Genomic DNA, 17,933 nt, shown 5'->3' with positions numbered 1-17,933 from the left:
TCCAAAATCTTAAAAACCACAGATGATTTGTTCGTTCTTCACATTTTCCCTTCAATGCATGTAAAATATTGTTCATAAGCACTTCTAATGCCTGCCAAATTCGGCAATAGAATCCCATCCCTGGATTTTGCTTTGAAAAGGAAAAGCAAAATCCAGACCAGATAAATGACTTTCTACTCCTTACCATTTTCAAAAACAGAAGCCAAATAGGCTCATATCACAGTAACAAACAGAAAAGATCAAGCTACAATTGATGAAAGGGTCTGCAACTTACATGTTTATAAAACATAGACCTAAAATCCATCCATCTTTTAACTAGATCCATAGAACTCTGAGTTGGTGATATAATTTGTTAAGCAAATCAAAACTCATTAGTCACGAGTCAAAAGATCTAGATGAAGCACATACTCTGCTAAGTTCCTAACTAAGATATAAAGAGATAGAGAGAGAGAGAGGGAGAGAGAAAAGGATAGAGGGAGAGATAGATATAGGGAAGAAGGAAGAGGAGAGAAAAGGGGAGGTAGAGGACAAACCTCCCAGGCAGTTAGTTCCTTCAAATGTTTGTACAGCTTAATAAATTGTGGCAGAAAGTATCAATGTTATTTAAACATTTAAGTAATTACTTGCCAGGTAAAAAAATAAAAATAAACAACAGGTGAATTTCAACTTTCTTCCTTAACCTTACTACATACATACACACACACACACACACACACACACACACACCACGCGCACACACCCCTTTAGGACTGACTTCCTTCTCACTTTTCCTGCTTGGAGAAAGGTTCTAAGGCTAATACCAATCGTTCCATTTAGACAGTGGAGGTTAACCAGGATAACAGTCCATAGTCATTACTCCCTGGCATTAGCTCACTGACACATGTTTGTTTCCACCGTCCAAGAGAAAACTGAAGGGCATCAACCCATGTCTCATATGTGTATGCCCCACACCCGTAGAGTCTGCAAAATGTGTTGCACAAAGTGGGCACTAAAAAAGAAATGTTGACTATTAAGAAAATATGCCTGTACTAGTACATATTTAGGAGAGCTACAAAGTTTCAGAATGCAACAGACCACTTTTCTAATTCTTAAACATCCCAAAAGAGGGTGGAGATTAAACAGCTTAATGCCACTTTGTGTCCAAAACCTTACGTGTGTGGCCTTTACATAACCGATCTACAACTCAATTTTCTCATCTGAACAATAAGGATAATAAGAGCACCTAACTCACAAGGGTTTTAAAGGATTAAAGAACTTGGCATGCCTGGACCACTACGCCCCATAAGGCAGTGATGGGCAACCTTTTGAGCTTGGTGTGTCAAACGTCGCCAAAAAACTGAGCATAACTCGGATAGTGTGTCACTTTGAGGAAAAAACTTACTCCAAGACTCTAGTCGCAAATGTTTCATCCTCAGGAGCAGCAAATGTTTCATCCTCGGCATGCGGCCGCGTCATCAGAAATGGCTACGCGTGTCAGTGCTGACACGCGTGTCATAGGTTCTCCATCACTGCCATAAGGGTTAGCTACTGAAAGACTATCAGGATAAAAGTGAGGCCATCAGTCACACAAAAGAGGCCAAGAACTTAAAAGAAATTATTCTAGAAAAGATAAATTCAGGGGTTGACAAACTTTTTTTTTTTTTTCTATAAAGGGCCAGATACTAGTGTAAATATTGTGGTTTGTCAAATCAAGAAGCAATATCCTCAGCCCTTGGAGCAATTATTCTCTGAAAGGCTAACAGGTCCTTTGTTTGTTTACATTTTCCATTTTAAAACTTAAGGACCATTGTTAGGACGCAGGCCCATACCAAAACAGGCTGGACTTGGACCCAGGGCCACAGTTTGCCGACCACCGGATAAGATTATAATGATGATAACACAAGTCGGTGCTTTTTAAAGGCAACAGAAGGGAAACGTGTGAGTTGATTCAAGTTGAGTGAAAAACGTGCTGCCCCCAAACTTTTAAAATCCAGACGTGGCCGGCGTGGTTCAGGACCGGGAAAGGGCCTCAGAAGCGAGCGAGAAGGTTCGCTGTAAGGCTCAGGGGTCCGGCCGAGCCCTCGCCACACTTACTCCCAGCAGCGGCCCGCGGCCGATCACCGTCTCCCCGGGCGCCAGGGCCACCCGGGGGCCGCCTTCCCGCGGCTGCAGCTCAAAGCCCCCGGACATGGCGGCGAGGATCAGGCCCCTCCGCAAGGAGACGGTCCCCGCAGCCGTTTCCGCCTCCCAGGAACACGCGCGGAGCCTGGACAGGCCCCCCGGAAAAAACGCGGGGCGGGAGCTGAAATTGGCCGGGGCATGTCAAGTTCTCCAGCAGCTGGCGCCCGGGTGCCGCCTCCAGAGTCCCGCCTTTCCATTCCGACCAAGGACGCAATTGAGGATTCCCGCTACGCCCGAGCTCCTCCTGTTTAAAACCCCCGGGAGCTGGTCCGCTTCCCCCTCCCACCGCCCATCTGTCTAGGAGGACGCCGGACCTTGTAGTCCCTCCCGCCGTCCTTCTCCTGCCTGGCCCCGCGGCTGATGCCCTAGTAAAACTACCGATCCCAAAAGGCAATGCGCGCTCCTCTCCACGCCAACGCGAAATCACAGTCAGCAAGGCGGGGCTACAGTGGGCGGGGCCAGGGGGACTGGGGAATGGGATTCAGTGGGCGGAGGATTCAAATCGCCAGAGAAGCTGGAGCCTTCCAGCAGGTAAGGTCATCCCTTCCCTGTTAGCCAGCGTCCTGCCGGCTGTCTCGGGGGCGCGGCCCCTGCGCAGAACTGAAGTGACAGCAGGTGCTCAGTTATTGTCACCTGTGTTCTTTGAGCTGTCAGCTGCAGCCTGCGAGTGGCACGCAAGAAGGGTGGCTCAGATGGGACGCGGGGTCATTTCTTCCAACTTGCGGGGTCTGGACAGGTTGGGGGCTCCCCGAGAGCCGGAGGCGCCCGCGGCTATGTCTGTCCTGTCTCCGGATCCATCTCCCTCCGAGTGACATCTGAAAGGGGGCGAGCCCTTCCCTAACTCGAGAGGTGATTCGACAGGTTGGTTCTTAAAGAAGAGGCCGAAAGGGGATAGTTTTCCAGGCATCCAGGCAAAACTGGACTCAGAAGAAATATGTCTAGTGGGATTTTAGGAAACTCACCAAAGTACCCCCCAGACTGTTAAATTCAAAAGCCTTCTTCTGCCTCTTGTGGAGTAACTAATGAGAAGGCGCATTTTATTCCCCAGTGAGATCCTGGAACTGGTAAGAAATAGCAATGTTCTCCTCATATGAGATTCTTTTCAAGAATATGGTAGTTTGGCTTTGGTGTGTATTGATGATGGGGGGGGGAAGGGGGGAGGGGCTGGGAGGAATGGTTGCATGGCAACAACTTGGGGATGACTCATAAAACTTTGGATTTGTTTACTTACCCAAAATCTCAAGAGGAAGTCCTCTGTTGCATGAATACAGGCCTTAAAATTCTCACCACCATAGGTACTTAGGATTATAAACAACCTATTGAACGGGAGCAACTGTGGCCTTGGTAAGTCCAGAACATATAGGTGAGTAGCTCATCTAGAAAGGGGAATTGTCATGAGCTAATTTAAAAGAAGTATTAAGCTGTATCTTAAACTCACCATCACTCTCTATTATAGAAGGAGGTGCTAAATGAAATAAACCAATTTTAAGTAAGTATAAGCTGTCTTTCTATGCAAAAATAGCTCATTCTTTCAACTGATTTTGGAAGCCTACACCATACGCCTCAGGTAAATTAGCTGAAAATGGACTTTTTTTTCAGTTAGGAAATAAACCTTTATTCATTATTTTAACTTATAATTACATTTATACAAAACACTTTCAATAGAGTAATTGGTGGTACAAGTAATGGTACAAGATTAGTTTTCTGTTTACTTATTTTTAACATTTTATTGAATTTACGGTATTTGGGTGACATTGGTCAATAAAGTTATATAGGTTTCAGGGGTACAATTCTAAAATATATCATTTGTATATTGGTTTGTGAGTTCACCACCGCAATCATTAGTTACATGTTATAAATAACAGAACAATAAACATTATGGTGCTTAGGCACTGGTGCTTGATAGCCTCAGTGACTATTATCTTCGGTTCATAATTAATTGTGCAAGTAGGATAGCTTCAAGGGGCCATTTCTAAAACACTCATCTTATCATGGAATTGAAGATTTGAGACTTTGTGTCATTGTAACCCTGACTTCAACCTCTTATCCATCTCAGATAGTATTTGTGTCAAATGTGAGCACCTACCTAGGTACAAGTTGATAAACAATTCTCATATAAATCAAAAATGTCCATCAGGTTTATGATTAAGTTGCAAATTGTAGGTGAAGACCTAAATGACAAGGCATCAGTTCCCACAGACAATGAGTATTCAGGAGCTTAACAGAATTGAATCCCACATATTTTTAAAGGTACTTTCAATAAATAGTTGGAATGTGTTCTCACAATAGACATTTCTACTAAACTCAATAAATCATAATCTGTGAAGAATCGCTTCTTTTTTCTAAGACAATGTTCTTTGGGAGCAAGCAGAAAGACAGATGTTTACTAACAAACCCATTTACTAACAATATTAAAAAGAAGGAGAGAAGTAACATTTGTCCAGTATCTCCAATGTGCAATTCAGAAGTGAGGCTAGATGATTCACACGTTATCCCTGTTATTCCTAGCAAGAACATACATGTGAGGAGTATTATTGGCCCCATTTTACAGATTGAAAAGCTCAAGGCATGAAAGTTAAAATTTTTAAAATCATGCCCCAAAAGTTACCTGGCTCACAGTTGGACCCATAGTCTGATTTGAAGAGACTAACTTTAAACTTTGACTTTTAGGTTACCTATGCAGGTAATTAACTAAAACAGCAAGCTATTGCAGAATAACTCCAAGAGGAACCATAATTCAAGAGTTTCTGATATAGACTTGAACTCTGTGGATACTGAGAAGGAAAAAAAAAATGAATCAAAATAACTTTGTTGAATGGCTGCCTCAAGAAATGACTCAACGCATTTTCCGTCAGCTGGACATTCAGAGTTTGTGCAGGGCTTCAATGACATGCATGAGCTGGAATGACACAATAAGAAACAATAACTTCTTATGGAAACCTCATTGCGTGGCTATACGAGCTGTGTGCGAAAGAGAAGTAGATGATGATCAAAAAAGCGGTTATTCCTGGAGGGTAAATGTAATTTTTGTGATCTCAGTATTCTTAAGTATATGGTGGTAGATTTGAACCAAACTCTACTTCCTGCGTGGATGAGGTAAGATTTCATATAGAGAATGACATATAGACATACAGAATGTGTTGACTTTTGAACTTAAAGTTGAATTATTATTCCTTGCCTGCAAACCACACTGTCTCCCATCCATCCTTCAACATTTTTTCAATCTTAAATTTGGGCATTTTCCTTTGTTAACCAGAAGGAAAGTGACTACTTCTTTTAACTTCACATTATCCAAAACACAGCAAACTCCATGGTTCACACTATATATATATATATATATATATATATATATATATATACACACACACACACACACACACACACACACACACACATTTAGTAGTATATCAATGTAAAAACTTAATCTTCTTTTCAGCCCTGTCAATCAGCTTCTCTGGTTTCAAACAAACTCAACTCACCAGGCAGCAACCTACTACCTTCTGTGATGATGCTGGTTTACCTCTTTCAGGACACACTACTGAGGAATTACAAGAAGAGTCAAGTGAAACTTGGATGGCTAAGTGGCAGATTCAGCAACATAGATTTGCCTACTCTCCTATCAGAAACAACCATGTGCCCAATGGATGCAGAAACCTGGGGGGAAATTCTAGAAGCAGAACTGAATAGATGAGAGATTAAAAATGACAGCAGAGAAATTGGATGCTACACTCCCAGGTCCAAACTGTAATAATCCTATCTAATAAAAGAGTAATATGCAAATTGACCATGCCTCTGCTATACCCACAAGCCATGCCCACAGCCAATCAGGAGTGAGTGTGCAAATTAACCCAACCAAGATGGCTGCAACCACAGAGAGAACAGGAGGCTTGGGTTTCCCCGGCAATGGAGGAAGCCAAGTTTTCCTCCTGCTCTGGACAGCCTTGGCCTACACTTAAGGCTACAAAGTTTTATAGAAGATAAATAAATCCCAGATCCCTGGGCCTCCACTTGGGTTGCCAAGGGGCATGGCCAGGCTGCAAATCACCACAGGCCCCTCACCCAGGCCGCACCATGCCCCAATGGAACCCCCACCCTGATCTGGGACGCCCTTCAGGGCAAACCAGTCAGCCCCTACCTGTGTACCAGGCCTCTATCCTATCTGATCCTACTATCTAATAAAAGAATAATATGCAAATTGACCGTCACTCCAACACAAGATGGCTGCCCCCATGTGGTCAAAGATGACTGACCCCATGTGGACACAAGATGGCCAGCAGGGGAGGGCAGTTGGGAGGGACCAGGCCTGCAAGGTAGGGCAGTTGGGGGCGATCAAGCCTGCAGGGGAGGGCAGTGAGGGGTGACCAGGCCTGCAGGGGTGGGCAAACAGGCTGTTAGGGCAGCAGTTAGGCATCAATCAGGCTGACAGGGGAGTGGTTAGGGGCTGATCAGGCTGGCAGGCAGAAGCGGTTAGGGGCAATCAGGAAGGCAGGCACGTGAGCAGTTGGGAGCCAGCAGTCCTGGATTGTGAGAGGGATGTCTGACTGCCCATTTAGGCCCTATCCCGGTAGGATCTGGCCGAAACGGGCAGTCGGACATCCCTTGAGGGATCTCAGATTGGAGAGGGTGCAGGCTGGGCTGAGAGACACCTACCTTCCATCCATGAATTTCGTGTACCGGGCCTCTAGTAACTAAAATAAAAGAACATCTTGAATAATCAACTGAAGACTAGCTGGAGAGAACCCTGATAACCAAGGACGGAAAGTGGAGACTGCATAGATACTGGTAGGAAGGACTCCCACAGACACCAGCTGAAGAGATATTTCATCTGTGGGGTTTCCACTGAGAATTCTGGGGTCTAATCCCCAAGCTGGGCCCGCCAGCAGAGAGCACCGGAAATGAGAAAGGTGTCCACATAATATCCGGCTGTGACAAGCAGCAGGGTTGCTGTCTGCACCCTCATACAGGGCCAACTCACAAAATTCCATGTGTAGCCACTTACCTTGTGCTCCAGCAGAGGAGGGCAGAGTGGACTGGAGCTGTGTCAGCAAAATCCAGGGTTGGGGCCTCTAGGGTTAGAGCTCAGAAGGCAGACACCTCAGTTTCCTGTGCTGAGTCATTCCCTCATGCTGCAGAGGACATCTTTCTCATGCAGACAATTGAAATCCAGGGATCTTGCCTGGGGGTGAGTGGGAAGACAGTAGATCCACCATATTGGAAAACACCTTGTCCCAAGGTGTGGAGTTTCTGAGGCCCATTAAGAGACTGAGAATAACGATTAGCCTCCAGGCAGAAGCAATTGCCCCCAGCCTAGTACACTGGTGGTAATGCAGAGTGGTGCAGCCATAATGGAAAACACTATGGAGTTTCCTCAAAAAATTAAATATGCAATTTCCATTTGACCCAATGATCCCACATCTATGAATATATCCTAAAAACACCAAAATACCAATGAGAAAGAATGTATGTGTGGAGAGCGGCTACAGAGTATGGACAGGTTCAAGCCTTGGACTAATGAGAGGGCATAGTCCTCTCATGGCCACGTGCAAGTCCCAGCTTGGAGGGCAGAGCCCTCCCAGCACAATTATAGCCAACAGCTATAGTTGTAAGCTTGAACCTATGGTCCGAACACGTGGCCCCACTTGCCTGAGTGATGTGGGCTTGATAGAGTTCAGGTGCATGTAATTGAGTAGGATTGAAACCCATGAGAATGTTGTAAACATCTTGACCACACCCTTACTTTGCCTCGTGGCATCTGCCTATAAAATATAGACACGGCTTGCAGTCCGTGGCACTGTCTCTCCCTCAGAGAAGCAGCGTCCCACCCAGACCCAGCTTTCATTCTCTTGTGTGTCTTTTCTCAATCCTTCACCGGCCCCTCTCGGGGTCACTGAACCTGGCTGAGCTGGTGTGGCACATAAGGCGCCCTCGCGCTCAGTATGCCATGGCCGTGCCAACTCACCACATGTATGCACCCCTTGGGTCTTGGTTTGATTCCAGTCAAGGGCAAATGCCTGGGTTTCAGGCTCAATCCCCAGTGGGGGATGGGGGTGCAGGTGGCAGCTGATCAATGATTCTCATCATTGATATTTCTAACTTTCTCTCTCCCCTCTGAAATCCATAAAAATATATTTAAAATTGTGTTCATAGCAGCACAATTTACAATAGCTAAGATCTGGAAACAGCCCAAGTGCCCATCAGTAGATGAGTGGATAAAAAAGCTATGGTACATTTATACCATGGAATACTATGCTGCAATAAAAAAGAATCTCTTACCCTTTGAGACGGCATGGAGGGACCTGGGGAGTACCATGCTATGTGAAATAAGTTAGAGAAAGCCAAGTATCACATGTTCTCACTCATATGTGGAGTCTTAGTAACAAAATAAACTAATGAACAGAGTGGATCCAGTGACATGGAAGCGTGGAATAGAGTGCAGAATCTCAGAGGGAAGGCGAGGGAGTGTGTATGAGTGGGAGGTAATCACCCAAAGACCTTGTATGCATATATGCATAACCCATGGACACAGACAATAGGGTGGTGAAGGTCTGGGGTAGGGTGGACCTTCGCTGTGCCTAGGCCACGCCCACCCGCCAATCAGGGTGAGTATGCAAATTAACCCAACTAAGATGGTGGTTAATTTGCATATCAAGACAGGTAGGAAGAAGCCAAGCCTGCAGAAGGGAGCTAAGCTGTGGAGAAGCAAGCAGGCGGGGCCGGCGGAGAATGGAGACAAGCAGGCGGGGCTGGGGGAGAAGGGAGGCAAGCAGGCGGGGGAGAAGGGAGGCAAGCAGGCGGGGCCAGGGGAGAAGTGAGGCAAGCAGGTGGGGGAGAAGGGAGGCAAGCAGGCGGGTGGGGGAGAAGGGAGGCAAGCAGGTGGGGGAGAAGGGAGGGAAGCAGGCGGGGGAAAAGGGAGGCAAGCAGGTGGGGGAAAAGAGAGGCAAGCGGGGGGGGGGGGGGAGAAGGGAGGCAAGCAGTGGGGCCTGGGGGAGAAGGGAGGCAAGCAGGCGGGGTGGGGAGAAGGGAGGCAAGCAGGGGGGGGGGGTGAAGGGAGGCAAGCAGGTGGGGCGGGGAGAAGGGAGGCAAGCAGGGGGGGCTGTGAGAAGGACAGCAAGCAGGGAGGTGGGGAGAAGGGAGGCAAGCAGGAGGGGCAGGGGAGAGCCAGCAGGAATCCTCCTGCAAGGGACTACTAATAAGGATAATAAGAGCACCTAACTCACATGGGTTTTAAAGAATTAAAGAACTTGGTATGCCCGGACCACTACACACCCCATAAGGGTTAGGTACTGAAAGACTATCACCATAAAAGTGAGGCCATTAGTCACAAAAAGAGGCCAAAAACTTAAAAGATAAATTCAGTGGTTGGCAAACTAATTTTTTTAGGACGCAGGCCCATACCAAAACAGGCTGGACTTGGACCCAGGGCCACAGTTTGCCGACCACCGGATAAGATTATAATGATGATAACACAACTGGGTGCTTTTTAAAGGCAACATAAGAGGAACGTGTGTGAGTTGATTCAAGTTGAGTGAAAAACGTGCTGCCCCCAAACTTTTAAAATCCAGACGTGGCCGGCGTGGTTCAGGACCGGGCAAGGGCCTCAGAAGCGAGAACGTTCCCTGTACGGCTCTGGGGTCCGGCCGAGCCCTCGCCACACTTACTCCCAGCAGCGGCCCGCGGCCGATCACCGTCTCCCCGGGCGCCAGGGCCACCCGGGGGCCGCCTTCCCGCGGCTGCAGCTCAAAGCCCCCGGACATGGCGGCGAGGATCAGGCCCCTCCGCAAGGAGACGGTCCCCGCAGCCGTTTCCGCCTCCCAGGAACACGCGCGGAGCCTGGACAGGCCCCCCGGAAAAACACGGGGCGGGAGCTGAAATTGGCCGGGGCGTGTCAAGTTCTCCAGCAGCTGGGGCCCCAACGAGGAGTCCCGAATCCCGCCTCTCCACTCCAACCAGTGACGCAATCGGGGATTCCCCCGTCCCCTCTACTCCAACTACCGTTTAAAACCCCCGGGAGCCCGCCCCCTTCTCCCTCCCACCGCCCATCTAGCTAGGAGGATGCCGGACCTTGTAGTCCATAGCGCCGTCCCTCTCCTGCCTGGTCCAGCGGATGATGCCCTAGTAAAACTACCGATCCCAAAAGGCAATGCGCGCTCCTCTCTACGCCAACGCGAAATCAGAGTCAGCAAGGCGGGGCTAGAGTGGGCGGGACCAGGGGGACTCGGGAATGGAATTCAGTGGGCTGAGGATTCAAATGGCCAGAGAAGCGGGCACCTTCCAGCAGGTAAGGTCATCCCTTCCCTTCCAGCCGGCGTCTGGCCGGCTGTCTCCTGGGCGCGGCCCCTGCGCCAGCGCTGCCTCCGCTCTGAGGGCAGAGCTGAAGTGACAGCCGGTGCTCAGAGTTGTTGTTGTCAACTGTGTTCTTTGAGCTGTCAGCTGCAGCCTGCGAGTGGCACGCAAGAAGGGTGGCTCAGATGGGACGCGGGGTCATTTCTTCCAACTTGCGGGGTCTGGACAGGTTGGGGGCTCCCCGAGAGCCGGGAGGCGCCCTCGGCTACGTCTGTCCTGTCTCCGGATCCATCTCCCTCCGAGTGACATCTGAAAGGGAGTGAGCCCTTCCCTAACTCAAGAGGTGACTCGACAGGTTGGTTCTTAAAGAAGAGGCCGAAAGGGGATAGTTTTCCAGGCATCCAGGCAAAACTGGACTCAGAAGAAATATGTCTAGTGTGATTTTAGGAACCTCACCAAGGTACCCCCCGACTGTTAAATTCAAAAGCCTTCTTCTGCCTCTTGTGGAGTAACTAATGAGAAGGCGCATTTCATTCCCCAGTGAGATCCTGGAACTGGTAACAAATAGTAACGTTCTCCTCATATGAGATTCTTTTCAAGAATATGGTAGTTTGGCTTTGGTTTGTATTGATGATGGGGCGGGGGGGGGGGGGGGTGCATGGCAAAAACTTGGGGATGACTCATAAAACTTGTTTTTACCACTTGGCTTTTTTACTTCCCCAAACCCTCAAGAGGAGGAAGTCCTTTGTTGAATACAGGCCTTAAAATTCTCACCACCAGTATTCCTTTGGATTATAAACAACCACCTGGACGGGAGCAACTGTGGCCTTGGTACGTCCAGAACATGTAGGTGAGTAGCTCATTTGGAAAGGGAATTGTCAGGAGCTAAGTTAAAGAAATGTTTAGCTGTATCTCAAACCTCTCCTCCAACACCATCAATCCCTACTATACAAGGAAGTGAAGTAAACTAATTGTAAGTAAGTATAAGCTATCTTCATATGCAAAAATAGCTCCATGCTTTCAACTGATTTCGGAAGCCTGCACCATGCACCTCAGGTAAATTAGCTGAAACTGGACTTTTTTTTTTCAGTTAGGAAAAAAAACCCTGTATGCATTAGTTTAACTTATATTCACATTTATACAGAACACTTTCAATATATTAATTAATAGAAATAAAAGTACAAGATTCGTTTTTGTATATTTATTTATTTATTTTCAATATTTTATTGACTTTATTGGGGTGGCATTGGTCAATAAAATTATATAGGTTCCAGAGGTACAATTCTATAATATATCATCTGTATATTGGTTTGTGAGTTCACCACCACAATCATTAGTTACATGCTATACCTAACACAATAATAAGCATTATAGTGCTTAGTCACTGGTGCTTGATAGCCTCAGTGACTATTATCTTTGGTTCATAATTAATTGTGCAAGTAGGATAGCTTCAAGGGGCCGTTTCTAAAACACTCATCTTATCATGGAATTGAATATTTGAGACTTTGTGTCATTGTAACCCTGACCTCAACCTCTTATCCATTTCAGATAGAATGTGTGTCCAATGTGAGCACCTACCCGTTAGGTACAAGTTGATAAGCAATCCTATCTAATAAAGAGGGAATATGCTAATTGACCATCACTCTGTCACAAAGATGGCTGCACCCACAGCTGAGGCCAAGTTCCCATAAGGAGCCTTAAAGAGCAATCAGCAGGGACCTGAGGCTATGCCCTCCCCCACCCCCATGGGGCTTGACAGGGCATCTCAGGCCGCATCCCTCACCCAGCAGGGCTTGACAGGGGACCTCAGGCTGCTCACCCCGCCCCAGCGCCAGGCTGGGGGACCTCAGGCCATGTCCCCCACCAGGTGGGGTTTGACAGGGGACTTCAGGCTGCACCCCCCACCCTGGCACTTGGCCGGGGGACCTCAGACCACACCCCCAGCCTGGGGTGGCTTGACAGGGGACCTCAGGCCACGCCCCCTGCCCCAGCACCAGGCCAGGGGACCTAGGCTGTGCTCCCCTGCCTGGCTGGACTTGACAGGAGACCTCAGGCCATGCCCCCCACCCAGAGGGGCTTGATGGGGGACCTAAAGGTGCACCCCCAGTGCTGGGTTGGCAGGACTCAGGCCGTGCCCCTGCCCAGCAGGGCTTGACAGGGGACCTGAGGCTGTGGCCCCCTCTCCATGCTGGGCCGTGGGACTAGAGGCTGCACCCCCATACACCTTGTGGGGCTTGACAGGGGACCTCAGACCATGCCTCCCACCCAGCAGGGCTTGACAGGGGACCTCAGGCCGTGTCCCCCACCTGGCAGGAGGACCTCAAGCCACACACCCCATCCTGGCGCTGGGCCAGGGGACCTGAGGCTATGCCTCCTGCCCAGCAGGGCTTGACAAGGGTGGGACTGGCTGGGTCGGGATCTAGCCCATTGGGGGAGGGGGGGCAGCCAGCCAGGTCTGAGTCTCACACGATTTTGAGGTGCATGTGGGTGGGTGGGGACTTGACTCTAGGTCCCATGGTGTGCCCCAGACTCTGACAGGAGGAAGGTTTTCATATACATTTTACTAATTTTCTTTCACCTCTGACACTTCTATTATAGAGAAAGGGCAAATAGCAATATTAAATTATTTCCTCTAATTAATCCCCTTTTAATGTGCACGAATTTTGTGCACCAGGTCACTAGTTCTTATATAAACTACTAAATGTCCATCAGGTTTATGATTAGGTTGTAAAATGTAGATGAAGAACTTAATGACAAGGCATCAGTTCCCACAGACAATGAGTATTCAGGAGCTTAATAGAATTGAGTCCTACACATTTTTAAAGGTATTTTCAATAAATAGTTGGAATGTGTTCTCACAATAGGCATTTCTACTAAATTCAATAAATCATCGTCTTTTTTTTTTTTTTTTAGATAATGTTCTTAGGGAGCAAGCAAAAAGACAAATGTTTACTAGCAAACCCATTTACTAACAATATTAAAAAGAAGAAGAGAAGTAACATTTGTTGAGTGTCTCCAACATGCAATTCAGATGTGAGGCTAGATGATTCACACGTTATCCCTGTTAATCCTAGCAAGAACATACATGTGAAGAGCATTATTGGCCCATTGATACAGATTGAAAGGCTCAAGTCAAGAAAGTTAAAGTTTTTAAAATCATGCCCGAAAAGTTACCTGGCTCACAGTGGGACCCGTAGTCTGATCTGAAGAGACTGAATAAGTTTAAGCTCTGACTTTTAGGTTACCTATGCGGATAACTAACTAAAACAGCAAGCTATGCAGAATAACTCCAAGAGGAACCATAATTCAAGAGTTTCTGATATAGACTTGAACTCTGTGGATACTGAGAAGGAAAAAAATGAATCAAAATCACTTCTTTAAATGGCTGCCTCAAGAAGTTGCTTTACACATTTTCAGTCATCTGGACGTTCAGAGTTTGTGCAGGGCTTCAATGACATGCGTGAGCTGGTTTGCCACAATAAGAAACCATGACTTCTTATGGAAACCTCATTGTTTGGCTGTACGAGCTGTCTGCAAAAGAGAAGTAGATGATGATCGAAAAAGCGGTTATTCCTGGAGGGTAAGTGTAATTTTTGTCATCTCAGTATTCTTAGGTATATGGTGATAGATTTGAACCAAACTTTACTTTCTGCTTGCATGAGGTAAGATTTCATATAGAGAATGACATACAGACATACAGAGTGTGTTGACTTTTGAACTTAAAGTTGAATTATTATTTTTTGCCTGCAAACCACACTGTCTCCCATCCATCCTTCAATGTTTGGGCATTTTCCTCTGTTAATCAGAAGGAAAGTGACTACTTCTTTTAACTTCACATTATCCAAAACACAGCAAACTCCATGGTTCATACTATATTTATATATATACACATATACATATATATCTATACACACACACACACACACACACACACACACACACACATTTAGTAGTATATGTGTATATCAATGTAAAAACTTAATCTTCTTTTCAGCCCTGTCAATCAGCTTCTCTGGTTTCAAACAAATTCAACTCACCAGGCAGCAACCTACTACCTTCTGTGATGATGCTGGTTTACCTCTTTCAGGACATACTACTGAGGAATTACAAGAAGAGTCAAGTGAAACTTGGATGGCTAAGTGGCAGATACAGCAACATATGTTCTCCTATTAGCCTACCAGAAACAATCATGTGCCCTATGGATGCTGAAACCTGGGGGGAAATTCTAGAAGCAGAATTGAAAAGACCAAATCACAAACAGATCTCATAACTGTGAGAATTTAAACCTAAAATGACTCTTAGGTTGCAAAAGGTATATCTTTATCCACTCATTTTGTTGTTGTTGTTCACCTTTTAAAAATTTGAATGTTTAAAAGTAGAAAATTTTGTAAAAGAAAAGCTTTGTTTTTACTTGGCACTTTAGTAAAAAATATTTTTCTGGTTTTAATGTAACGTGAAAAAATCATGAAATGTTTTTTATATAAGAAATAATGTACCAGTAGAGTAATTCCAAAATGTATTGTTTCATGTATTTATGTTAGTATATTGTGGTACTTGAATGAGAAGAGAGTTTGGCATTTTCTGATTAATGATAATTCAAAAATTCAGGAAACCATTTGAAGAAGCTGTCTTGGAGATCATTAAATAGTTATAACTAGGCTTATGGGAAGATAACCTAAATTAAATTAATTGCAATATGTTTAAATGTACAGTAAATGTATATTTCAATAACTTTAAGTTTTCCATTTCAGTGAAATCAGATTGAACTGTTAAACATTGAAACCATTATAAAATGTGCTAAGTTTGTTGTTTAGTTTTAAATTAATCTGACCATGGGGCTAAAACTTACTCTCAGAGACTGAAATTTTATGGAAAATATTCAGAATACTTAACTACCATCAGAACTGCCATTCTATTTTTCCTAGCAAACCTCTCTTTCTGCCCATCTTATAGCACCATCTAGTGTTTTACTCATAGATAACCAAGACAAAGGACAGCTCCTTTTTTGTTTTCTCTACATTTAAAAAAATCTATATTGTTTCAGAGAACCCTAAATACCTGACTTTGTTAACGTTTATAGCTTTAATTTAGTGTTTGTTCTCTTTTTCTTAAAAGTAGGTGCCAAGTATACACTCTACCAGATTGTTCATTCTGAATCTGTGGCCAGCACCATCGTAGGTGTCTACAAAACATTTTAGTTAGGGTGGCGTTTTCTTCTTACACTGTACTCTATAGCATGAAAAATAGGGATCCAGGAAACCAGTCTTTAACAAATAGGCAAATATCAGAAATATCCCTCATTCTCTACAAATTCTCTTTCTTGAATCAAGCAGGGGATGATTGCTTGTCTCTTATGATCTTCTTAGAGTTGGAAGGGGCCTTAAAGATCAGGCCGTCCAATCTCTTAAGACTATTTGGCAATCCCCTCCTTAGGATTGTTCTTCCTATCCCCCCACCCCCACCCCACCCCCGCCGCATTCAATTCTTGGCAACCTCTTTTGTAAAACTTACCATCTCGATCCGGAAACCATCCCTAACTTCTACTACCATTCTGGATTAAGTGGCCCTCTGAAGGTTCCCCATAGATCTTTGTGCATGCCATTCTCAAAGCTGCCACACCACATTAAATTTGTGTTTATCTGTCTGTCTCCCCCTTTAAACTGTGAGATTTTTGATGGCAGGGACCATTTATTTATTTTTGTGTTCCCAAAGTCTGGAACATAGTAGGTATTCCATAAAAAATATTAAATTATTTGTGTGTTATTTATTTTAATTCTACCCAAAATATATAATAAAAACAATTTACTATATTGTTAGTAGACAAGTACTGAAATGCAATGTAAAACTCATAAGATATATGATATGCTTGATATTAATGCTAATATATGAATAATTGTATTGGTATGCTCAAAAGTTGTAAGAGAAAAATCAGAAAGTAGAAATATTGTTTTATTTTTTTAAATAAATACTTGAAAATACACTTCACCCAAATGTATCACTTACTACTTTTAATTATTGGGTCATTCCTATCAATTTTAAGTTTTTGGTTTTTGTAGTATTATTGCATTTAAGTAATTCTTGGTGTAATAAGTTATGAGCTATGATCTCAGTCTACACTGAAAGGGAAGTTTTGGAACTCAAAGATAAATTTTATGGTATGGGCTTAGAATGAAGTGTATGTTTATCAGACCAAGCCATTCGCATTTGAAAACATGAGTGGGTGGAGTAATGTGGGAGGAGTGCTCTTACTCCTTATATAGAAAAAAAATAACATGTTAAATATACACAGTTTGTAAAAGAGACAAGATTATTGGAATTTCCAGTGTTTTTTAATATTTAATCAGTTCAATATCTACTTTTTTAAAATTTAGAAACACTTTTTTAATTGATTCCAGTTTATAACCCAATCTTAGACCAGGACATAATCATCAATAAAATCTATATGAATATAAACTTTAAACCTTAGAATAGTCACATATATACAAGCCTAATTTGAAAAATATAACCCCTAACTACTTTATCTTTGTTTTGACTTAACATAATACCTTCTCTCCAAAAATTCAAATGCATAATAATATTAACAAAATAAGAATAATACATAAGATGGAGGATCATGCCTTTTTATTTAGAGTACAGTTGAAAGACCAAAGGTCAAATGGATGGAAGTAGGTCAACAATAGACAAAGTTGAATTATAATAGTTAACATTTATTGAGTGTCTACTCCACAATAAGCATTAGCTTATGTGGGGGGTGCTATTACTGTATCTCTACTTATGAATGAGGAAACAGGTTAGCAAAAGATCTCTCTAGTTCATTACCACTCCCCAGTAACCTATAAGAGTATGTAACAGTAGGTGCTAAATAAATTTGTATTGAATGAATTAAAAACTTATCTGAGAATGAGCAACTCAAATGGAAGAGCCAAGAATGTTCCTCCAACTCTTTATTTTTAAAAATTTAAAACCTGCAGAAAAGTATAATTATGTGACAAAAACTTTTATGTATACCCTTTACCTAGATATACCAGTTGTTAACATTTCCACATTGGTTTTATTATTAATTTTGCTGAAGTATTTGAAAATAAGATGAAGAATCCAGGTGAGGCTGGGTCCGGGTGAGGCCACGCACCCCTGGGTCTGGGAGAGGCCACGCGCCCCTGGGTCTGGGTGAGGCCATGTGTCCCTGGATCCGGGTGAGGCCTCGCGCACCTAGGTCCTGGTTAGGCCACACGACCCTGGGTCTGGGAGAGGCCACGCGCCCCTGGGTCCGGGTGAGGCCACGCGCCCCTGGACCCGGGTATGGCCACGCGCCACTGGACCCGGATGAGGCTGGGTTCCTGGGCCCGGGTGAGGCCATGTGCTCCTGGGTCCGGGTGAGGCCTTGTGCCCCTGGGTACGGGTGAAGCCGGATCCTGTGTCCGGGTGAGGCCGTGTGCCCCTGGATCCATCCGGGTGAGGCTGGGTCCCGGGCCCGGGTGAGGCCACGCGCC

At 44.9% G+C, this 17,933-nt stretch overlaps 1 protein-coding gene and 1 pseudogene across 1 annotated transcript; both read left to right on the top strand.

Moving 5' to 3' along the window:
* The first annotated feature begins 2,553 nt into the window (after nucleotides 1–2,553).
* LOC129151926 (F-box only protein 48-like) lies at nucleotides 2,554–5,931 on the top strand (annotated as a pseudogene).
* Nucleotides 5,932–10,381: 4,450 nt separating this feature from the next.
* On the top strand, nucleotides 10,382–16,428 carry LOC103291526 (F-box only protein 48). The gene is given in 4 exon segments (XM_054728002.1): nucleotides 10,382–10,438; nucleotides 13,684–13,805; nucleotides 13,807–14,023; nucleotides 14,531–16,428. Coding segments are annotated over 3 exon segments (486 nt in total). The 5' UTR covers nucleotides 10,382–10,438; nucleotides 13,684–13,719; the 3' UTR covers nucleotides 14,714–16,428.
* Nucleotides 16,429–17,933: the final 1,505 nt, after the last annotated feature.

The sequence above is a fragment of the Eptesicus fuscus genome, chromosome 16, assembly GCF_027574615.1.
Source record: "Eptesicus fuscus isolate TK198812 chromosome 16, DD_ASM_mEF_20220401, whole genome shotgun sequence".
Lineage (NCBI taxonomy): Eukaryota > Metazoa > Chordata > Mammalia > Chiroptera > Vespertilionidae > Eptesicus > Eptesicus fuscus.
Note: the sequence above shows the minus strand (reverse complement) of the source record. Positions and strands in the feature narration are given on the sequence as shown.